Source organism: Protopterus annectens, chromosome 3.part1 (genome assembly GCF_019279795.1).
Source record: "Protopterus annectens isolate FY-2018-M chromosome 3.part1, PAN1.0, whole genome shotgun sequence".
Classification (NCBI taxonomy): domain Eukaryota; kingdom Metazoa; phylum Chordata; order Ceratodontiformes; family Protopteridae; genus Protopterus; species Protopterus annectens.
The window spans coordinates 43,665,576-43,690,684 of NC_056732.1; the positions used below are offsets into that span (position 1 = coordinate 43,665,576).

General features: G+C 43.8%; 1 protein-coding gene across 2 annotated transcripts in view; it reads left to right on the forward strand.

The window, feature by feature from the left end:
* The window catches only part of ANKRD12 (ankyrin repeat domain 12), a 1,254,496-nt gene extending 1,246,421 nt beyond the window's left edge, over positions 1 to 8,075 (forward strand). For both annotated transcript variants that reach the window (XM_044066536.1, XM_044066537.1), the window contains one exon: positions 6,647 to 8,075. In XM_044066536.1, coding sequence (XP_043922471.1) covers positions 6,647 to 6,832 — 186 coding nt within the window. In that variant the 3' untranslated portion in view covers positions 6,833 to 8,075. The remainder of the gene's footprint in view (positions 1 to 6,646) is intronic.
* The last annotated feature ends 17,034 nt before the right edge of the window (positions 8,076 to 25,109 follow it).

The window sequence follows — 25,109 nt, forward strand, 5'->3', positions numbered from 1 at the left end:
CAGGCTGGTATGACCCTGACCTTGAGTAGCATCTTACCCTCACCAAGAATGATGCCACAATATGAAGACAAGATGATTAATTTCAACAATTGGCTTAAGTATTGGTGTCATTCAAAGGGGATCCAATGCCTGTCAGCCTGGGATGACATGCTCGACAAGCCACGATGCTTTGCTAGGGACGGCTTGCACCTGTCACCCCTGGGCTTTCAGATATTGGCAAAGGCTCTTGCTGCCCCCATAGTGCCTTTTTAGGCAAGGCTCAAAAGACAAACCCACCTCCATAGGTATCACAAGGGATAAGAAACTAAGAGTAAAGCTACTCAACGCCAGAAGTCTAAACCTCAAGATGCATGCACTCGAAACTCTCCTTAGCATGGAGAACATCGATATCTGTGCAGTAACAGAAATCTGGTTCAAGGCTCCCGAGAGCACCCCAGCACTACCAGGTTATACCTCATACCATGCTTTTCGGCCCCAAAACTTGGACCGAACCAGAAAAGGAGGGGGAGTATCAATATTCGTCAAGTATACCCACACCTCCAGGTTGGTGGCACAGCACGAAGCATCAGAGACTATCCATGTGCAACTAACAGTGGGTAAAACTGCCTTCCAGTTTATAGCCTGCTACAGACCACCCTCCCAAACCCAGGAACCCCACTCGGCCTTCCTGAGAACACTGTAAAATATGAAGGTCTCTCCAAACACCATTATATTGGGCGACTTCAACTACCCAAACATAGACTGGGAGCATTACCCTAGCTCCAACACCCTAGCTCAAAGGTTCCTAGAATTTATAAACTCAAATGCTATGGAACAACTTGTTACCACTCCCACAAGAGGGAAAACATACTGGACCTGATCATCACCAACATGGGGACTCTATGCTCCAGACCAGAAGTGTATCCCTCACTGGTAAGATCAGACCATAAACTAATCTCACTGGATATTCACATCCCGACCCCATCCCCTGCCCAGAAAAACACAGTGAAAAACTTCTCTAAAGCAAATTTCACACTCCTCAAAACCGAGGTGGAATCCTTCAAAGCCCCCGGGCCTGTGGAAAATACGGCCCAGACCGCAGAATCCTTTATAAACGCATTCTATGAACACTTTCAGGAATGCATGGATCATGCAATCCCAAATAAAACCAAGACCCAATCCTCCAAAGGCAGACGTCCTGTCTGGTGGACCCCAGCCATAAACAAACTATACAATGGAAGGAGGAAGCTACTACATGATAGAGCAAAATCCCAAAAAGGGAAGGCATCTCTGATCAGTGTTAGCAAAAAACTACGGGCACTCATAAAATCGTCTAAGGCCAGCTTCGAGATAAAAATTGCACAGGACACTAAGGTTAATCACAAGGCTTTCTTTAGTTATGTTAGGAACCTGGGTGGGAATTCCCAGATATGCTCAGAATTAGTCCAAAATGACAAAAAATACACCAAACCCACAGACATTGCCAACATCCTAGCTGACAGGTTCAGCGCAAACTTCTCCCCCCCCTCCCCACCAAAAGGGCAAATATCTATCCCAGCAGAGTGCTTGCCCCCCTGACATCTCAGATGCTCAGGTAAGAGCCGCTCTCTCCAAAGCAAAAAACACAGCATCAATGGGACCAGACGGTGTCCCGGGCTGCGTCCTACATGAACTCCAAGAAGAGCTAAACCCAAACATAAAACTACTGTTCAATCTCAGCCTTACCACAGGATATGTACCCAAAGAGTGGCGTACAGCAACAGTGGTCCCTCTCCACAAAGGTGGTGCCTCAACGGATCCTGGAAACTATCGCCCCATAAGCCTGACTAGCTTGGTCTGCAAAGCTATGGAAAGGATCATCATGGACCTCATAAATAAAGATATTGGGGACCTGCAGACACTGGATCCTACCCAGTTCGGCTTTGTTAAGGGCAGATCCTGCCTCTTAAACCTGGTTGATTTCTTCGAAACAGTCACCAAGGTCATTGATGAGGGGAAGGTGGTCCACACAGCCTACCTGGACCTCGCAAAAGCCTTCGTTACAATACCCCACTCGGGCATTATAGATAAGCTCACCAGCTTAAATATAAACCCCTATGTCACTAGATGGGTTGCAAACTGGCTCAAGGACAGAACCCACATGGTTAGAATTGCTGGAGCCATGTCAGACTCCAAACCAGTTACAAGTGGCGTCCCACAAGGCTCAGTCCTGGGACCTCTCTTGTTCGGTATATATTTCTCGGAGGTACAGGCCAACACGGAAGGACTGTGGCTGACCAAGTTCGCAGATGACTGCAAACTGGGCGCCATAATCTACTCTCCAGCCGACATCAGCGTCCTCCAAAAGGGCCTCATAGAAACAGACAACTGGTGCCAGAGCCATGGCCTAAAGCTAAATGTCAAAAAGTGTATAGTCATCCCCTTTGGCAAAAACAAAGTGCCCACAAATTACCACATAGGTGGTAATCCATTAAGTACAGAAGAAGTAATTAGGGACCTGGGGACCCAAGTTGATAGCAATCTCTCATTTGACAACCACGTGGCCAAAGTGGTTAGAAAAACATTTTATATAGCCCACCTAATCATGAAGGGATTCACATCTAGATCAGGGGAGGTCATCGTGCCTCTTTACTCATCCCTCATCAGGCCCATAATTGAGTACAATGCCCCTTTTGGGATGTACCTTACCAGACACCTGCAGCAACTGGAAAGACCCCAAAAGTACCTCACCAAGAGGATCAAAGGGCTCAAACAGATGCCATATGCTGCCCGGTTAAAGAAACTCCAGCTCTACTCAGTGGCATACCACCTGCTCAGAGGCGATCTGTGCCTGACGTATAAAGCCATGTCCAATCTGGAATTAATGGACATGCTGCACCTCAGAAAATCCAAATCCCATCGAGCTACGCGCTCGAGAGACTTGAACCTCAGCACTGAAATAAATAGGACATGCTGGAGGGACAGATTCATAACCCAGAGGCTCCCTTCACTCTGGAATAAAATCCCAGTCCAGGTTAGGCAGAGTCCCTCATTGACTCTCTTCTAGAGGAATCTTGATGAGTGGATGGGGGATCATAGGCTTACCCCGGGTATCACTTCTGTGTCACTGTTAGAGGCACAGTATACTAACCTCGAAAAAGGGCATAGCAAAATTAATTTAAAATGGGTGGCGAAAGCCAAACACACTCTGGCTAGGCTTATAAATGCCCTAGAGCAGATAGCCTAGTATGAACCTATAAGTACACTGGGAAATTATTCCCAGCATATAGTACAAGAGATGGTAGACTCAATGTTTCCAGTATTTTCTTTAGGCATATCATGGCCCCGACACATCGTGCTGTACTGCCAATATGCTACTTTTTGCAGCAAGAGGTATTTGGAATAAAATGCACCTTGGACAGCACCAGCATGTGTACACTGTCCACAGATACCCATAGAACACATCTGGGCACTGTCCACAAATACCCATACAACCCATCTGGGCACTGTCCACAAATACCCATACAACACATCTGGTCTGAATTTGTATGGGCACATCAGAAGTGGTAGAAGGGATTTTCTGGGTGCAGTGTTGCTGCCATGCACCGTGGGTTATGCTATATTTAAGGTGGACATAGGACACTTAGACATTATCTCCATTGGACACTTTCAGCAAGCCGTACACAAAATGGTAGCATTTCTGGGGGAAGGTACACTGCTATGTATCTATCTTCTTTTTCTTTCGTCTGTTCTTGTTAGGGGTCGCCACAGCTGAACATCTGTTTCCACTGTTTCCATTTTTCCTGTCCTCTGCATCTTGCTCTGTCACACCAACCACCTGCATGTCCTCTCCCACCACATCCTTAAACCTTATCTTAGGCCTTCCTCTTTTCCTCTTACATGGCAGCTCCATTCTTAGCATCCTTCTCCCTATGTACCCAGCATCCCTCCTCAGCACATGTCCAAACCAACGTAATCTCACTTCTCTGGCTTTGTCTCCAAACCATTCAACCTGAGCTGATGCTCAAATATACTCATTTCTAATCATGTCCGTCCTCATCACACCCAATGTAAATCCAACCCATATAACATACCTGGCCTCACTACCATCTTGTAGGTCTTCTCTTTCACTCTTACTGCTACAAATCACTCCTGACACTGTTCTCCACCCAGTCCACCCCCCTGCACTCTCTTCTTCACCTCTCTTCCACACTCACCATTATTCTGAACTGTTGATCCCAAGTATTTAAATGTATCCACTTTCACCAACTCTACTCCCTGTAGCCTCACCATTCCTCTGTCCTCTTGCTCATTCATCTAGAACAGATGTCCACCTCTTCAGGGTCTCCTCAACCTGTTCCCTACTTTCGGTACAAATCACAATGTCATCCGCAAGCATCATAGTCCACAGGGACTCCTGTCTGATCTCATCTGTCAACCTATCCATCACCATTGCAGATGAGAAAGGGCTCAGAACTGATCCTTGATGTACCCCCACCTCCACCTTGAATGTATCCGTAATTCCTACCACAGACCTCACCAGTGTCACACTGCCCTCGTACATATCCTGTACCACTCTTACGTACTCCTCTGCCACTCCCATCCTTCTCATACAGTACCACAGCTCTTCTCTAGGCACCCTGTCATATGCTTTCTCTAAGTCCACAGACGGAATGCAACTCCTTCTGACCTATTCTATACTTCTCCATCAACCGCCTCAGAGCTAACATCGCATCTGTAGTACCCTTTCCTGGCATGAACCCCTGCTGCTGCTCACTAATCACCTCCTTTCTTAACCTAGCTTCCACTACTCTTTCCCTTAACTTCATGCTGTGGCTGATCAGTTTTATCCCTCTGTAGTTACTACAGCTCTGCACATCACCATTATTCTTAAAAATCTGTACCAGTACACTTCTACACTCCTCAGACATCCTCTCACTTTCTAAGAATCTGTTAAACAGTCTGGTTAAAAACCCTACTTCCATGTCTCATAAACACCTCCATGCTTCCACAGGTTTGTCATCTCGACCAACAGACTTTCCTTTTCATAGCTGTCCTTACTTCCTCCTTGCTAATCCATTGTACTTCCTGATTAACTATCCTCACATCATCCAACCTTCTCTCTCTCTCTCTCTTCATTCATCAGCTCCTCAAAGTACTCTTTCCATCTGCTCTACACAGTCTCCTTACTTGAGTACGTTTCCCTTGTTATCCTTTATCACCCAAATTTGCTGCACATCTTTCCCAGCTTGATCCCTCTGTCTAGCCAATCAGTACAGGTCCTTTTCTCCCTCCTTAGTGTCCAACCTTTCATACAACTCTCTGTACGCCTTATCCTTAGCCTTCATCACCTTTCTCTTCACCATACACCATCTCCTTGTACTCCTGTCTGCTTTCTTCATCTCTCTGACAATCCCACTTCTTCGCCAACCTCTTCTTCTGTATATTCTCCTGTACTTCCTCATTCCACCACCAGGTCTCCTTGTCCTCCTTCCTCTGTCCAGATGTCAAACCAAGCACCTTTCTAGCTATCTCCCTTACCACCTCTGCTGTGGCTGCCCAGCTGTCTGATAGCTTTTCACTGGCACCCACTGCCTGTCTTAGCTCTTCCATGAACTCCACCTTACAGTTATCTTTTCAGCTTCCATCATTTGATCCTTGGCACTGCCCTCAATCTCCTTCTCATGTTCTTGATCACCAATGTCATCCTACAGACCACCATTCTATGCTACCTAACTACACCTGCCCTATTACCACTTTGCAGTCTCCAATTTCCTTCAGACTGGCCGTCTTGCATAGGATATAATCCACCAGTGTGCGTCTTCCTCCACTCTTGTACGTCACCCTATGCTCCTCCCTCTTCTTAAAATGTGTTCACCATAGTCATATCCATCCTTTTCGCAAAATCCACTACCATCTGACCTTCTGCATCCCTCTCCATAACACCATACCTACCCATCGCCTCCTCATCACCTCTGTTCCCTTCACCAACATGTCCATTGAAATCCACTCCAATCACCACTCTCTCACCCTTGGGTACACACTCCACCACTTCATCCAACTTGCTCCAAAATTTTTCTTTCTCATCCACTGCACACCCAACTTGTGGAGCATGTGCTCTAACAACATTCATCATCACATCATTAGTTTCCAGCTTCATGAACATCGCTATGTCACTGTTTTTTCACCTCCAAAACACTGTTGACATACTGTTCCTTCAGGATAACCCCTACCCCATTTCTCCTTCCATCCACATAATGGTAGAACAATTTGAATCTGCCTCCAGTACACCTAGCCTTACTACCCTTCCATCTGGTCTCTTGCACGCACACTATGTCCACCTTCCTTCTCTCCATCATATCAGCTAGCTCTCTCCCTTTACCTGTCATACTGCCAAAATTCAAAGTTCCTACCCTCACTTGCACACTCCTAACTTTGCTCCTGCCTCTGGCATGCCTTCCCCCTCTTCTGCATAACATCATTAGAACTAACAATGTCATTCCTTGTAATAACTGATACTGTTCTTTTTTTTTTACATTTAGCATGCAGATACAGTTCTAATTTTTCTTCTGTTTTTCAGGTATATAGCAATAATTTTCTTGTTGAGTAATCCTTTTAACTGTTATACTTGTATATTTTTGCCTTCTGTCAAACAGAAAGTAGTTATGTTTTTTTTTTCTTTTACCAGACATGCCTTCTTATGAGACAACAACATGAAGCTGCAGCCTTGAATGCAGTACAGAGATTGGAATGGCAGCTGAAACTCCAGGAACTCGACATGTCTGCTTACAAATCTATCAGTATATATGAGGTTCCAGAGTTTTATGTACCACTGGTCGAAGTTAATGATGACTTTGAACTAACACCAATATGAATGAGACACTGTTCTATAAGTGAGGTTTTAACAAAGATGCAAAGAGCAGGTGGCATTAGCAGAAAGTGCCACCCAGAAAAAACGTATATGCAGTTGTTGAATAGACACAGATGCTTGTGGTAGACAGCTGCTGCTCTTTGAAATAACACTGCTGCTGCTGTTTAAGGATAGCAGGTTTGGTGTCCACGACAGGAACCATAGGAAATCATGTGTCATTGTTATAAAGTCAAGAAAGTGAAACATGGGTGAAGGCCTTTGCTTCCTTTCACTAGGAATGATTGCATGGCAGGTCCAAAAGCAATCCGAACAGCTGATGTATTGTACTAAAAGTTACTGAATGAAGAGCTGAATTGTTTACAAGCACTTTTAAACAGATGTTTTGTTAATTCCTGTTAGCGCTGGAAGCTACAGATTTGAATAATTTGAATGTGTTTCAGTTACACTAACAGAAATATTTTCAGATTTATTATTAGAGATTGTATTACTCTGAAGTGATACTGTAATGAAGACTAGCCACATAGTTTTGATTTGCTTGTAAGAGTGCTTAAAAATTTTCATTGTTTAGTAAAAATAATTGTTCATTGTTGGTCATACATTATATAAATATATGTAAATGATTGTACATATTTGTTTTTAAACAGCTGTAATATTTGTCTTTTTTTTAAACTAAATTATTTTATACATAGCATTGTGCAGTTGTAAATAGCCTTGTATATCTAATATTAATATTGGTCTAAAACTGTAAAAAGAAATAAAATATTTTAATTGTAAAATTGTTAAATGTTATAATGGACCAAAGTTTGAGTTTTTGTTTTGTGTACAGTGTTGTATTTGGCCTGTTTCAATGATGTATGTGATTTGAATTTGCCTGTTTCATTGCCACATCTCTGTATGTTTTTGACTCTGTTGTGGTGCATGCTTAGCTTGACCCAGTTACCCCCTATTCATAACAGTACTCTGGACAGTAGTGGTGATTATAACTTCTCCTGGTAGCTCCTCTTTACTGTGCTTTTTAAACTTTGTATTACAACAGGCACAAAGTAAAATGTCATATTGAAAAAATGTCATTGTTTCTCACGCAATTGTCTCTTTCAAGAACGTGGACTAAAAGCAAAGCCTATTTTTGTTTTCATAAAAAAACTTTGAATGAGAGTTTTAAAATCATCTATTTTAATATTTGCTTGTAAATATGTAAAGACATGTACATGCACTGTTAAATAAATTTTATTGGCCATTCATAAAATATTGTGTTTTTTATCACTGAATTTGGAACTTGCCAAAAATTACAAGTATAGTTTTCTCATTTGATGCAACCCACTAATTAACTTTGCTTTTTTTAATCAAAATATTGCAGAGACTTAACCTTACATATATTCTGTTTATTCTTTTTATTTAATCTTTTCAACTCCCCATTTGACTACTATCAGCTCTTCCCCTGCCAATGAGAATGAGCTAGACAGATCTTTGCCCCTGTGGGTGATCACCAGTGCTGGGAAAATTTCATCTAGGCTGCCTTCAGGGTTTTCTGATTTTCTCTCTCGTACTCATATTCGAAGTGGGCTGTGTACATCGTCCTAAGTATAAAGATATGCAGTGCCTTCCCCTAAAGGCATGCATGTTCTCAAACACGTCCATTGAAGGCTGCCACATACATCACTTGTAAGGGGCCAAGTGCGTGTCTCAGCTGTTGCTGCATATGAGATGCATTTCCTTCAACAGGTGAGTCCAGTGCAGCGAGTCGAACCCCCTTCCTTCTCTGGAATGGGTGAGCTGGCATTACCGGTCTACTTTTAGACTCCCATCTTCACCTACCAGGCTAATTTAGTACCTGAAACGCAGATAGGCCTCAGGTTGCTTGTGATTGTACTCAGGGCTTTTATCTGTGGATGTTTGGAGCCAGGCATGGCAGGGATTCATTTTAAACACACTTATTCATAGGGGTTTAGGTTTTGGTTTAAAAGCAGGCCCTTGATTTACATTTTGTTTTATTTTGTTTTTAGAATACTGTATCCCAAAGGTCCCTAAAAGTGTGTTGCTTTCCAAAGATGATCACATCTTGGATTGTCCTGAATTAGTAATTTTGCAATTAAAATGTGTAAAGTAGTTGTAGGCATCTTTCAGTCCCTTCTAGAGTAAGTGTAGCTAAAAGTTCTATATTTAGCAGGCCATCCATCCAATTAGTCTAGTTTTTATTTATTATGGCCTGTAATTAATTATAGAAACCACAAACAGCACTGACGTGCCCTTCCAAGATAAGCAGATTATTAAGTATCATAACTTTGTCTCCACATATTTAAAAGTAGACAGGTAAAGACCCAATCTGATGCCTGTTTCCCCCATTCCTCCGTGTATGAGTCTTTGGTCTGGCTTCGCCCACTTTCAAGATTTGGATCCAGTGCTCAGGCTTCTCCCCTTACCCATTATCCCCCTTTAAGGAGAAAGATTATCCACATCTCGTTTGCCACTTGATTGCCGTAGATGTGGTCCTTTGTGCTCAGGCTCATTTTTGATACACAAGTGTATTTTCCCTCACTTTTTTGTCTTTCTCTTTGTAGAGCAGTTTATCTCCTGTTCTTTGATCTCCTATTCTCAGAATAAAAAGAATTATTTTATATATCTATATGTATATATACATCTATGTGGGTCTACTTAAGATGATCGAAGTTTTAAAACTTCGAATTTCATATGGCCAAGAAAGAACACCTGAAAGAAAAACAAAACATTTTCTTGGACCTCCCACACCCCCCTGCTATTTAAATATACCAACTTCGATATCACGGTACAGCGAGAAGGGAAAAGTTCCCATTTCATGCTGTATGGCGATCTCAGTTCAGAACGTTCAAAGTTTTAACACTTAAGTCATATGGTCTCGGCCATATGAAATTCAAAGTTTATTTAGAGTGTTGGACCCAATACCATTGTATTTAGACTATATTTGTCTTCTCATCTTTTGGTTTGCAGTTGGCATCCTTTTTCCCCTTAATGCTCTAATTATTGTGGTTGTCATTTAGTTATTTGACTTTGGTATTACTCTAGTTGAGTGTTTTATTGCAGTCTGCTATCTTTTTTCTGTTTTTTGCAGGACTTATTTGTGGTCATGATGTCTGAGAAACCATCAGGTTTTAAAAAATGATACCGGATTCAGATGCTCATATAAAATGCACCTACTGCCTGAGGGCTGCACACCTGGAAGAACAGTGCAGTATCTGCGAGATCTTTGGACACAAGGCCCTTGTTGAGAGGAGGGATAAGTTGATTCTTAAGGGACTTCTCCCTACCTCTGCATGAAATGATCATGGGCTCACTTCTCTTTTTTTCCCTTTCTGCTTCTCTTCTGACCAAGACACCGGCTGACCATACTAAAATTCATGCGAAAGCCAAAGAAATGTAAAATAAATCAGAAACAAAAGAAACGGGTCCCAGATCGCTTGCCTTCTTTGACTCCAGCACTTAAGATTTCAAAACTGTTGGATTAAGCCTTCCCATCAGAGACCATCATCACTGGATCTGTTATACTTAAACTATCAAAGTCATGTTTTTGTCCAAAGCCAATATCACCCAAGATGGGATCCCCCATTCTCCAGGAGCACTCATTCCATCAGATCTGCAGACCTTCCTCCACAACTTCCTGTCTCAGTTCAGTTAGGTCCTCCAGGAGTCTTTCTGAAGATGATGTGGAAATTTCTTAAGACCCAAATCCAGCTGGTGATCTTTCCCGATCTGGCCCCCACTGGAGTTGAGGGACTGGGCTCTTCTTCTCATCATATTATTGCTCCTTCCCTGATCTGTCTTGCTGAGTTGTGGCCATCAGATCTGAGCTCCTCCCAGGTTATGTCCTCATCAAATCTAAAGTCATGGTCTTCAACTCTGGCTGCTTCTCTGATCCAGTCAGCTTTAAGTGCCTTGGATCCCACCATATCTCTGGATCGAGTCATCGACATTGGAACTGGGGGGAGAAATTTCGACTCAGACACTCTTGAAGCTATTCCTCTCTCTAGGGGTTTCAGCGCTAGACATTTCAGCTTTGATGTCTGCCTTGGAGAAGAGCCAAGTGGTTCCTTGAGACCAGTCTTCTTTAGGAGCCACAGCTGCTACTGGAAAGGTCTCTGGTTCCATCTCTGACTCTGCTTTTGAGACCATACTCACTTGTTCTTGGGAGTAGACATCTATCTCTGGCTCGGATCCATCCCTCCTCTACATGATTTTCTGGGTCTTGATCCTGTTTCTATTTAGAGCAACCAGTCTCCAAAAGCCTTGAGCCTGTCCTTGAGGACCCCCTATTAGCTTCCATGTCCTCACGGAACATCCTTCTGGGGAGGTTTGGCAGAAGCACAGGTGCAAAAGGGGGCACACTGACTTCTTACAGGAGTCACTAACTGAAGATTCTGACTTCGATGAGAATGGATCCCCAAAATCCCGTCTTGAGGATGTTTCATTCAGAGGAATTTTAGACAGAATGGGGGGGGGGGTAATCCTCAAATGCCCCTTCCCAAGAGGACTTTTCCGGAGGCTTTTGGGGCTGGTCCATCTACTTATTGGGTGGTCACTCCCATGGATGAGATGGCAGACTTGATCTAAAAATAGACATGGAAAGAGCTGGACATGGCCAAGCTAATTTTCCACAAGCATGACAAGATGTTCTTCGTGTTTCACTGTTGCAGTCATTACATTTGGGTTATTTGCTTGCAGGTAGCCCTCAGTCAGCCTGATTATCAAAGTCTTGGGTCCTGCGTTGGTTGCTGTCTCATCTTCCATGACGTCAGGTAAGTCAGGGGTATAAAGCATACAGCCGACGCCATTACATCAGTCTTTCTTGCCGTGCGGTGTCCGAAGCAGAAGCAGTTTGCAAGTGCCGGTCGGCTGACTCCTGAAATTTTAGTTTTCAGATCCAAAGTCTTCAGCAAAGCTAAGTACCCTGTTGGGGAAACTTTTTCTTGCTCTAAACCGATGTCAGTAAAAGTTAACAATTGTATTTCTTGTGGAAAGCAAATACCTCATAAAGATTTTAATTCGTACTGCATTCCTTGCTTAAGCCCAGACCACAACGTCTCTCGCTGTCGGTTTTGTGCCTTATTCAAACCTCAAACTATTCGTCGGTTCATTTTTGCATCTAAATATTTTGGTACTCTGTTCAATTATCCAGAAATGGCTTTGGTAAGCCAACCGACTACCGACATTCCAAAAAAATGCAAAGATAAAAACAGAGACAGGCCGCAGAGGTCCAAAGCTGCCGACGACACTTCCGTTAAGCTAGTCGCCAGTACTCAGTGAGGCACTTTCGCAGCCCCTGATACCCACTACTTCAGATTCGCAGGCCTCTACTGAGACCCATTTGGAATCTGGTATGCCGCGAGATGCTTCGACTGTGGAACCTGCGGATGTCTCTACCTTGGATTGGTCCGGAGCCGCTGTGCAGGCACTGGCTTCTGAGGGTATATTCAGGCCTACTGACTTGCATATTAAACCAACGCCATCTTCTTCTTCAAGGCCTAAATCTCGATCCACGACTAGAAAACAGACGCCCAGACCGCATGGTCAGGCCCCTTTGCCTAAAAAAAAAAAATTATAAGAATGGCTGAAGACCTTATTACTCTAATCAGGAGAAGCCACCCTTCTCCCTCTAAGATACCTAGAACTGATTTTCCTTCTAAGTCTTCTGATCAGGATTTTGAAATTTCTGTTTTTTCTGATGACCAAGAGTTACCCTCATCTACCTATGAGGATTCTGATGCAAAGGACTCTATTCCCTTTGCCTCCCCTCCAGAGGATTTCTCTTTTGGTGAAACTTTGCATACTCTTAGGGAGCATTTCCGCTGGGAAAGCCAGGATTACTCTGACTCCAAAAAGAGGCGTAGGGAATTCTTACTCCTACCTTAACACAGACCTTTAGCTATCCCTCCTTTACTGGACATAGTGGATGATGCCTTCTTGGAATCTAGCCTGGCCCCTGACACTTCACCCCTGGCTCCCAGAAAACCTGACCGGTATTAGAGTACCTGACTCTCACAAGTTCCTCTTTAAGAATCCTACTGTGGATCCTGAGACCATATCACAGGGACCCAAAGGCATTAAGGCTATTACTGCCAAAAACCCTACCCCCCTTTGATAGAGATTCCAGGGCCCTGGACAGATGGGGTAAGAAGGTTTACACTTCTGCAACTTTGGCCATTAGGGCCTTAAACTGCCAGTTTCATGTGTTAAAGTATCAGCAGCATATTATTGGATTGCGTAAACAGAAAATGATGTTGATTCCTGACTGTGCTGAAAATAAAGAATTATAGGATTTAATGCATTCTGCTGAACAAGTGGGGAAAAATACTTTGCAATGTGGTTTTGATTCATTGGAGGCATCCTGCAGCGCTGCTGTTACTGGGTCTGTACTTAGAAGGCATGCTTGGCTTAAGAAGCAAACTTTGCCAGATCATGTTAAAGCTAAATTGCTGGATGCTCCCTTAAACCAACACCGCCTGTTTGGCAACCAAGCAGAAGTAGAACTTAAAAAGATGGAGGAAAAAGCTAAATCTATGCAAACTATTAAAGATTTCCTGCAAGTACAGCCTACCAGGTTTAGTAGGCACTGGCCTTCTAAGAATTGGTCCTTTCCTGCCTCTTCCAGGCCTTCTCAGTCCAAACCCAGAACCAGCAGACCACCCAGGCCTCAGTCTCAAGGTACAAACAGGCTTAAGCAGTGGGGGACTCACACTTCCAAAGCTAGAAGCAGTAAGACACCCCCTGTGGTAAACTGTCACAATGACCACTTTAAACTTTCCAAGCCCTGCTCAACTGACTGTTCCTTTAGTGGGAAAGATCGCTCTGCATGCAAAAAACTGGGAGCTCATTACCCAGGACAAATGGGTTTTAAATATAGTTTCCCAAGGATACCGATTCCACTTCCACTCCTTACCAACCCCAAACGGTTGGCCAGACTTACCCCCAAATCAGTGGGCAGAGGATCAAAAGCAGGTTCTCTCTCTTCTCTTCTAAGCATCAGGGCTATTCAACCTGTCCCAGAAGAAGAATGGGGGCAAGGTTTTTACTCAAGACTTTTCCTGGTACCCAGAAAGGACAATTCCTGGCGTCCTAAACTGGACCTGTCTATCCTAAACATCTTTTTGGTAATCCCAAAATTCAAAATGGTAACTTTTCATCAACTGCTTCCCATGCCAGGCAAAAATGCCCGGTTGGCAGCACTGGATTTAAAGGAAGCCTGCTTGCACATGCCAATCAGGGAATCTTGCAGAAGACACCTATGCTTCAGAGCAGGCTACATACACTATCAGTTCTCTGCACTGCCCTTTGGCTTATCTACTGCGCCCAGGGTATTCACAAAGTGCCTAGCTCCAGTCATTGCATTTTGCAGGCAAAGAAATATTCATATCTACCCATACCTGGATGATTGTCTAATTCAGGCAGAAAGCCAGGACATACTATTAAATCATTTCGCATTTGTAAAGAAATTACTAACTTCTCTGGGCTACACCATAAACAAAAATAAATCACATCTAGTACTCTGCCAACAAATTGTATTCCTGGGAGCAAGCTTGAATACAACGTCCCAGATGGCCTACCTCACTCCAGAGAAACAAGTTTGTTTGACAACTTACTTCAAACTACTGGCCACAAAGACCCACTATCTGCATGGAAAATATGGCAAGCCCTGGAGTTCATGGCCTTTTGCATTTTACTAATTCTATATGCAGGACTGCATATAAAGAAACTACAATGGTATCTAAAAAGCCTATGGTGTCAACATTCTCAGGACCTAGAATCAATGATTCCTATCATCCCTTGTCTACAGACAGAGTTCCTTTGGTGGGCAGAGGCCTGCCACCACAACAAGGGACTGCCATTCACACTACCCCCTGCCGCCCAAACCCTAACAACAGACGCATCTGACTATGCATGGGGGGCTCACTTGGCAGGGCAGTGCATTCAGGGCAAATGGAACCAGAGTCAAATGCACCTGCATATCAATCAAAAAGAAATGTTACAGAATGCTCTGACAGCCTTCAAGGACCACATTCTTCCAGGACATTTATTAGGAAAGACGGACACCACTGTTATGTGGTACATAAACAAGCAGGGGGGAACCCACTCATACCCTCTCTGCAGACTAGCCATGGCTCTGTGGAACACAGCCTTGAGCTACCAAGTGCACCTACAAGCTCAATTCCTGCCAGACAAGTTAAATACACTGGCAGACGATCCAAGCAGAAATCTCATGGACCCACACGAGTGGAAACTGGAACCAAAGGTATTCAGCATTTTGAGAAACAAATAGGAAGGCTCAGAAATGGACCTGTTTGCCTCCCCTCAGAACTACCAATTGAACAAATGCTGTACATGGACTCCCCACAGACAAGCTTGGAAAGTGGATGCCCTGTCCTTCATCTGGAAAAACTCATCAGTTTATGCCTTTTCCCCCTCTGCCTCTCCTCTCCAAAGTGCTACTAAAGATCAAACAGGACAAGCCAAGGACAATACTTATTGCACCAGACTGGTCACGCCAACACTGGTACCCCCTCTTAAGCAGTGTGTCACTGCTGGAACCATGGTACTTGCCTCAGACCCCTGCCCTGCTGTCCCAGCAGGAGGGCCAGATTTTGCACCCACAGCTTCAAACGCTGAACCTTGCAGCTTGGCTAATTGCCTGATCTTTCTGTTACCATCCCTCCAGTAAGCAAGTGATGGATGTCATTCTGGAGGCAAGGAGGCTTAGTACTAGAAAATCCTATGCTGAAAAGTGGAAAAGAGTCTGTTCCCGGAGCCAAACTCAGGGGATGGGCACAACAGTGCCCATTTATTGCACATTCTTCAATACTTAACTGATATACTTCACAAGGGCCTTTCCTTTTCTTCCATTAAAATTCATGCCTCAGCCATTTCAGCACATTACAATACAAAGCCACCCCTCTTCTCTCATCCACTTCTGAAGCAATTCCTCAGAGGGGGCAAAAACTTAAGACCACACAGAAGAGCCCCTACTTCAGCCTGGGACCTTAACTTTGTATTGGAAAAGCTCACCCTACCTCCCTTTGAGCCAGCTGCAAATGCAGAGTTGAAATTCCTTTCTTGGAAAACAGCCTTCTTTCTAGCCATCACCTTAGCAAGACGGGTGTCTGAATTACAGGCCCTCATGGCAGTGGAGCTTTTCATCATCTTTCATGGGACAGGGTGTCCCTTGAGACCAATCCTTCCTTTATGCCCAAGGTGGTATCCAGTGTGGCCCTTAATCAGTCCATTCATTTGAAAACCTTCTTTTCTAATCCACAGAACAAAGGGGAACGAATACTGCACTCCTTGGACATACACAGACAACTTATATTTTACTTGGACAGGACTAAACCTGAAATCTGAACTGCTGGTTGCATTTGCTGCAGGGGCAGAGGAGAAGACCATTTCAAAGCAAGCCATTTCTAAGTGGATAGGCTATTGCATTAATTTCTGCTATAAGCACCATGGAAAACCTACCCCACAGGTGATAAGACCTCATTCCAGCAGGGCTGCATTTACCTCTACAGCCTTTCTCAGAGGTGCCCCTACCAGGGACGTCCTAGAAGCTTCTACCTGGAGTTCTGTACATACCTTCACCAAGCATTACCACTTGCCAATTTTTTCTAAATCCAGAGCTGGCTTTGCTACTGCAGTCATGCAGGGCCTTATAGCTGGTCCTAATGCTATCTAATTGCCTCCTCTCTTCCTTAGCTTTGGAAATCTACCCAAATGTAATGACTGCAAAAGTGAAATAAGAAGAACATAGTACAGTTGTGTACACTTACCATAAAAGTAGATGTTCAAGTGTATTCACAGTTGCAGTCCTGGATGTTCTTCATTCCACATTGCTGCAGTCCTAACTATTGGGGTAGTCCGCTGTCCAGTCGGCCCGAATACCAGAGTATATGGCTGACGTCGGTCAGGGCGCATTAGACTGACGTCAGTACGTCAGGGTACTAATGCGCATGACCGACGTCATATCCTCAGTCTTTTTTGCCGCATGGTCCGATGCAGAAGCAGTTTTGCGAGTGCAGGTTGGCGTTCTGAAATTTTCTGAAGTCGGAGTTTCAGACCGAATCAGAGTTGGCTAAGTACCCCGTTGGGGAGCATTTTGGTTTTTTCTTGCCTCAGTATTTAACCGGATGTCAGAAAAAGTGAATAACTGTATTTCTTGTGGGAAACAGATACCTCATAGGGATTACCATACCTTGTGTATACCTTGTTTAGGGCCTGAGCACAACGTTGTTGGATGCCGCTCTTGTGCTAGGTTTAACAAACGCACTATTAAGAGAAGGTTAGACTGTGCCAGGTTAGTGTTTGGGAAGCGTTGCAATTATAAAATGCCGTCGGATGCTCCGACGCCCGCTTCGTCCAAAAAGCGCAAGGACAAAACAGCGAAGCCTAGGGTTGATGAACCTGCAGTCCCGGATGTCGGTTCTTTAGAAGGCTCAGTGGAGCCAGAGGTTTTGCCAGGAGTTTCTTTGGAGTCTCAGGCAGAGACTTTACTGTTACAGGATGTGCCTTCTCAGGAGGTAGGCCAGGCTGAGGGGGCTTCTCAGGTAACTGTTCTTCCCTCTCTTCCCAAGGTAGTTAGAGCCTCTCCTTCTGTTTCCAAAACTTCTTTGAGAGGTAGGCCAAGTTTAGCTTCAGTGGGGGCTTCTCCTAGCACTTCAGGTTCTGTGCCTAAGAAACATATGCTTAAAATGGCAGAAGATTTGAGGCTTCTGAGTCTTCTGCGGAAGATTTGCAGGAGTATCCTCCTTATTCTGATTCTGATGTGGATGATTCCACTCCTACAGCTTCTCCTCCTGAGGATTTCTCATTTTCAGAGACTCTGCATTCCATGAGGGAGCACTTTAAATGGGAAGGCCAGGATTACTCTGATTCCAGGAAAAGGCTTAGGGAATTCTTGTTTTTACCTCAGCATAGGCCCTTAGCTATACCTCCTGTGTTGAATGTGGTGGAAGATGTTTTTGCAGAGGCTTCCCTGAACCCTGATTCTTTGCCTCCTGCTCCTGTTAAACCTGATAGGTACTATAGGGTGCCTGAAGCTCATAAGTATCTTTTTAAGAGTCCTAGGGCAGACCCGGAAACTGTTTCTCAGGGACCTAAAGGTGTTAAGGCCTCTGTGGTGAAAAACCCTGTTCCCACTGATAAAGAGGCAAGGGCTTTGGATAGATGGGGAAAGAAAGTGTATACTTCTTCCACTTTAGCCATGAGGGCATTGAATTGTCAGTTTCACATGCTAAAATATCAAAATTATCTCCTTTCACAACTGAAATCTAAGGTGGATGCTTTGGCGGAAGGTATTGAGTGTAAAGAGTTGCTGGATTTAGTTCATGTGTCTGAACAAGTGGGTAAGCATTCTTTGCAATGTGGTTTTGATGCTGTACAGGCCTCCTCGAGGGTGGCTGCCACTAGTTCTGTTCTTCGCAGGCATGCCTGGTTGAGGGATCAGAATTTAGCTGAGCATGTTAAGACAAGGATTTTGGATGCTCCTTTACAGTCGGATGTGTTGTTTGGTTCGCCTGTGGAAGCAGTTTTAAAGAAAATGGAGGACAAAGCTAAGTCTATGCAAACTGTTAAAGATTTTTAGCAGGTGCAGCCACCGAAGTTTAGTAGAAATTGGCCTACTAAGGGATGGACATATCCTACTTATGATTCCCAGTCTAGGGGTAGGTCTAGACGTGGTAGGGGCAGAGCTCAAGGTTCTTTTAGGCCTAGAACAGGGAGTTCACCTGCTCAGACTTCTGGTGAGGGCAGGGGTCAGTCCTTTCGTAAACAGACCCAATGACCTGCCTTTTCAGCTGCCAGTAGATTCTCGTCTGGCAGCTCCTTTGGGAGGAAGACTGTCTCTTTTCAAAGAAAATTGGGATTTAATTACTCAAGACAGATGGGTGTTGGATATCATTCACCACGGTTACAGGTTTTATTTCCATACATTGCCCCATTTCAAAGGCATGCCAGACGTTCCTCCTCCACAAAGGGAAGAGGCTCACAAGCAAATTTCTCTGTTACTCCAAATAGGGGCCATTCAGCCAGTCCCTGTATCAGAAAGGGTCCTCGGATTTTATTCTCGCCTGTTCCTAGTACCAAAGAAGGGGAACACGTGGAGACCAATTTTGGATTTATCTATCCTCAACACTTATCTGGACATTCCCAAGTTCAAGATGTTGACGTTACAACAGCTTTTACCTCTGCTGGGCAAAGATCACTGGATGGTAACTTTAGATCTCAAGGAAGCTTACCTTCATGTGCCTATAAGACTAAGTTGCAGGAAGTATCTGCGTTTCGAGCTGGAAATTCTCATTATCAGTTCTCTGCATTGCCCTTTGGCTTATCTACTGCCCAGAGTATTCACAAAGGTTCTGGCTCCAGTGATAGCTTACTTCAGGCTAAAAGGAATTCAAATCTATCCTTACTTGGACGACTGCCTGATTCTGGCTCAAGAAAAGGAAGATCTTCTACAGCATCTGGAATATGTTATAGCAGTGCTAAGATGCCTAGGGTATTCTGTGAACGAAATAAAGTCCAGTCTAGTACCCTCTCAAGACATGTGCTTTCTGGGTGTGAGACTGAATACAGCAGCCCAGATGGCCTTTTAACCCCGGACAAACAAAAGAGTCTATTCCTTTACTTCCATCAACTATCTCATCAGTCCGTGCTGACTGCAAGGACAGTCCTTCAAGCATTAGGGTTCATGGCATCTTGTATTCTGGTGCTTCCCAATGCCAAACTGCATATGAGGAAGCTGCAATGGTATCTCAAAAATGTATGGACACAGCACTGCCAGGATTTGGACACTGTCATTCAAATAATGCCTTGCCTTCAAAAAGAATTTTTGTGGTGGGCTCAGGAATGTCACCTAAACAAGGGACTCTCTGTGACCCGGCCAGAGGCGAGTCAGATTTTAACGACAGATGCCTCGGACATTGCTTGGGGAGCTCATCTAAATGGAAAGTGGATACAAGACAAGTGGCCTGCCAGACTACAGCATCTACATATCAACATGAAGGAGATGTTAGCAGTCCAGTTTGCATTAATGGCTTTCAAGGAGTTACTTCTTCCAGGACAGGTGTTGATTCTAACAGACAACACAACTGTCATGTGGTACATCAACAAACAAGGGGAACACATTCTTATCCTCTATGCAGGCAAGCAATGATTTTATGGGAGACTGTGCTCAGCTTGCAACTAACTCTTCAGGCAAGGTTTCTGCCGGGAGCACAGAACTCCTTAGCAGATGTGTTAAGCAGACAAATCATGGATCCCCACAGTGGAAACTGGATCTTCATGTATTTCAGCAATTGACAGTGTCATGGGGAACTCCAGACATAGATCTGTTCGCTTCTCCACTAAACCACCAGCTGCCAAAGTTTTGCACAAAGGGGTTTCATCACACAGCTTGGAAAGTGGATGCTCTTTCTTTCAGTTGGAAAAATCTTCATGTGTATGCCTTTCCACCTCTGCCTCTTCTTCCAAAGGTGCTCTTAAAGGTCAGACAAGACAAGCCAAGGATGATTTTAATAGCTCCAGATTGGCCTCGGCAACACTGGTACCCACTACTGAGGAGTCTGGTAAGGAAGCCTCCATGGCCTTTACCTTTGATTCCACATCTGTTATCTCAGAAGGACGGTCATCTGCTCAATGTCAAGCTTCACTCTCTTCATCTAACAGCCTGGCATATTCTGTGTTGAAACACAGCAGGTCTCAACTTCCTCAACAAGTTTTAAATGTGATTATGGAAGCTAGAAGACCTAGTACAAGGAAAGTGTCATGAAAAATGGAAGAGGTTTTTATTTTGGAGTACAGCAAAGAATTTGGAGATTTCTGAGCCTAATTTGAGTGTGGCTCTTCAATATTTTACTGAGTTATTGGACAAAGGTTTGTCCTTCTCTTCCATTAAGATTCATGCTGCAGCAATTTCAGCTCACTATGATTGTGACCCACCATTGTTTTCGCATCCTTTGTTCAAGCAGTTTCTTAGAGGGGCAAAGAATATAAGACCCCCACGTAGAGCTCCTACTCCTGCTTGGGATCTCAATTTTGTGTTGGAAAAACTTACTCTACAACCTTTTGAGCCTGCGGCTACTGCTGAATTGAAATACTTGTCAAGGAAGACTGCTTTTCTGTTGGTTATTACTTCTGCAAGAAGGGTGTCTGAGTTGCAGGCCCTTATGGCAGTAGAGCCCTTTTTGATTTTCCATAAGGATAGGGTATCATTACGTACTAATCCTTCCTTTATGCCTAAGGTGGTTTCTAGTGTGGCTTTAAACCAAACTATTCATTTGCCTACTTTTTATGCAGACCCCCAAAATAAAGGGGAAAAGATTTTGCACACTTTAGATGTACACAGGCAATTGCGTTGTTATTTAAGCAGGACTAAGGATTTTAGGCAGTCTCAGCAGTTGTTTGTTTCTTTTGCTTTGAGTTCGCAGGGCAAGCCTGTGTCAAAACAAACTATTTCTAGGTGGATTGGGTTTTGCATTGCATTTTGTTATTCCCATGATGGCAAGGAGATTCCATCTGGGATTAGGCCTCATTCCACTAGGGCTACTGCCACTTCAACAGCATTTCTAAGGGGGGTGGCAACTAAGGATATTTTGGAGGCAGCTACTTGGAGTTCAGTGCATACTTTCTCTAAGCATTATCACCTTCCTCTCTACTCTAAGTCTAGGGCTGGTTTTGCCACAGCTATTTTGCAAGGCATGTTGTCAGCTCCTGTTTCTTTATGATTTGCCAGCCTCCCTTACCTCTGCTTTGGGATTCTACCCAATAGTTAGGACTGCAGCAATGTGGAATGAAGAACATAGTACAGTTTTGTACCTACCATAAATGTAGATGTTCGAGGATCCACATTGCTGCAGTCCAATTTACCCTCCCTCCTTCCCCTCTGTGTTTAGGGGTGGTTGTGTAGGTGAGGTTATATGCTGATATTTGTGTATATATGTTTTTGTATATATTGTACATATTTTTGGTGCAGGTATATTGGGCCTTGTCTTTTTAGGGTCTTCTGACATCTGGGGCAAGAAAAGACTGAGGATATGACGTCGGTCATGCGCATTAGTACCCTGACGTACTGACGTCAGTCTAATGCGCCCTGACCGACGTCAGCCATATACTCTGGTATTCGGGCCGACTGGACAGCGGACTACCCCAATAGTTAGGACTGCAGCAATGTGGATCCTCGAACATCTACATTTATGGTAGGTACAAAACTGTACTTTACCCTCCCTCCAGCCCCCTGACTTCTATTGACTATACCTCTATTCTTGTTTACTATGCTTAAAGCTTTCTGGTGTATTTGCTTTTGTTGGAGGTGTAATCTTGTATATAATTGCTTCCCATTATGGGGGCACCTGACATCTGGGGCAAGAAAAACTGGTGTAATGGCATCGGCTGCATGCTTTATACCCCTGACTACCTGACGTCATGGAAGATGAGACAGCAACCGACTCAGGACCCAAGACTTTGATAATCAGGCCGACTGAGGGCTACCTGCAAACTGATAACCCAAATGTAATGACTGCAACAGTGAATACACTCTAACATCTACATTTATGGTAAGTGTACACAACTGTACTTTCTTAGTATCACCAAAAGGCTGTCCTTATTGGAGCAAAGGTCTGGCCATAGATGCTATGGTGGTGGTGGCCATAACTAAGAAGGAACCGGCAGAAGAGAGTTCCACTGTCCATCCCCATAAACAGGAAGCCTGGGGTGTTGAAAAGATTCAGGAAGTAAGTCTGTGCATCAGCGACCTTCACTATCAGGGTACTGAACTACCTGGCACATGTTACACACTTCCAAAGAGATTTGAACAAGAAACTTTCCAAATCTCTCTCAGTTCCCATCTGCTGACAAGAAAAAAATCAACTCTGTTGGCTACCTTCCAATCCTTGCGTAATATCCCAAGTCTTCTAATTTATTTGCAATGGTGATGGACAGGTTGACAGACGAGATCAGACAGAGGAGGCTTTGCGGGCTATGATCTTTGTAGATGACCTTGTGATCTGTAGTGAGAGTAGGGACCATGTTGAGGAGACCCTGGAGAGGTGCTGATATGCTGTAGAGAGGAGATGAATGAAGGTCAGCAGGACTAAGAATATGTGTGTGAATGAGAGGGAGGTTAGAGGAATGGTGAGGATGCAGAGAGTAGAGTTGGCAAAGGTGGATGAGGTTAAATACTTGGGATCAACAGTTCAGAGTAATGGTGAGTGTAGATGAGAGGTGAAGAGAGTACAGGCATGGTGAAGAAGAGCGTCAGGAATGATTTATGACAGACTGGTACCAGTAAAAGTGAAAGGGAAGGTCTACAAGAGGATAGTGAGGCCAGCTATGTTATATGGGCCAGAGATGATGGCATTGACAAAAAGGCAGGAGTCAGATCTGGACATGGCAGAGTTAAAGATGTTAAGATTTCCAGTGGGTGTGACAAGGATGGACAGGATTAGAAATCAGTATATTAGAGGGTAAAAACAATCCAAATGCAGAGTAATACACCAGCGGAGGCAGGAACCAGCGTAACTAAAATAAATGTAAACAATTCAGTCACCATATACGCTGTTCCTTACGGCAATAAAACGTATTCACTGTTGCAATAGCGTAATGTTCAAAGCATCAATCACTTCAAGAACTGCTTATTAACATAAAAGACTTTAATAATAGAGTAAAGTAAGCGCTTTCGCCGACAGGCTTCTTCAGACTTTGATGAGTCTGAAGAAGCCTGTTGGCGAAAGCGCTTACTTTACTCTATTATTAAAGTTTTTTATGTTAATAAGCAGTTCTTGAAGTGATTGATGGTTTGAACATTACGCTATTGCAACAGTGAATACGTTTTATTGCCGTAAGGAACAGCGTATATGGTGACTGAAAAATATTAGAGGGTAAGCTCAGGTTGCACGGTTTGATGACAAAGCCAGAGAGGCGAGATTGCATTGGTTTGGACATGTGCTGAGGAGGAATGCTGGGTATATTGGGAAAAGGATGCTAAGGATGGAGCTGCCAGGGAAGAGGAAAAGAGGAAGGTCTAAGATAAGGCTTATGGATGTGGTGAGAGAGGACATGCTGGTGGTTGGTGTGACAGAGCAAGATGCAGAGGATAGGAAGAAATGGAAACAGATGATCCACTGTCGTGACCCATAATGAGAACAGCCGAAAGAAAAAGAGGAAGAAGAATGGTTGTATGTCAGATTAGTGGCAAATAATTAAAGATTGAAGTTAGAAAATAATGGCATATATTTGAGTTTCAAACTTCATACCCTTCAGGAAATTTATGCTAATGCAAAACCTGTTCTATTAACTTTCTAAGTTTGTACGAGCGGTATTTAAAAATTGTTCCTATTTTTGGGCCTTTGTCCCACTTTTATTTATGGCTTTGTCCAGATTTCTTGCTGTAAGATGTGAGGTACAGATGAGGCCAAGACAACATTTGGAATGCAGGCTAGAGACTGCGTTCCCTACCAGGGCTTGATTTCGGAGTACAGACAAGGAGAAAGGGATAAGGAAGATTTTAAGTGGAAGACCTACTCTGGTAGAGTTTTTAGTAGAATCTAGAACAGAAGCAGCTGTTAAAAAGGGATAATTAGTAGGCTGTATAAAATATTACATAACTATAAGAATCAATCAGAAAAAGGTTAGAAAAGCTTGAGAAGAGAGACTGGAAAATCAACTTACACGAAAACAATGGGAAGATGTATGTAGGGTTCCCAAGTATGCAACCAAGTCCAGAACGTTTAGGAGCTTTTCTTGGAAGCGTTACATGGAAGACGTATGTAGGGTTCTCAAGTGTGCAACCAAGGCCAGAACGTTTAGGAGCTTTTCTTGGAAGTGTTACATGGAAGACGTATGTAGGGTTCCCAAGTATGCAACCAAGGCCAGAACGTTTAGGAGCTTTTCTTGGAAGTGTTACATGGAAGACATATGTAGGGTTCCCAAGTATGCAGCCAAGGCCAGAATGTTTAGGAGCTTTTTTTGGAAGTGTTACATGGAAGACGTATGTAGGGTTCCTAAGTATGCAACCAAGGCCAGAACGTTTAGGAGCTTTTCTTGGAAGTGTTACATGGAAGACGTATGTAGGGTTCCCAAGTATGCAACCAAGGCCAGAACGTTTAGGAGCTTTTCTTGGAAGTGTTACATGGAAGACGTATGTAGGGTTCCCAAGTATGCAACCAAGGCCAGAACGTTTAGGAGCTTTTCTTGGAAGTGTTGCATGGAAGACATATGTAGGGTTCCCAAGTATGCAACCAAGGCCAGAACATTTAGGAGCTCTTCTTGGAAGTGT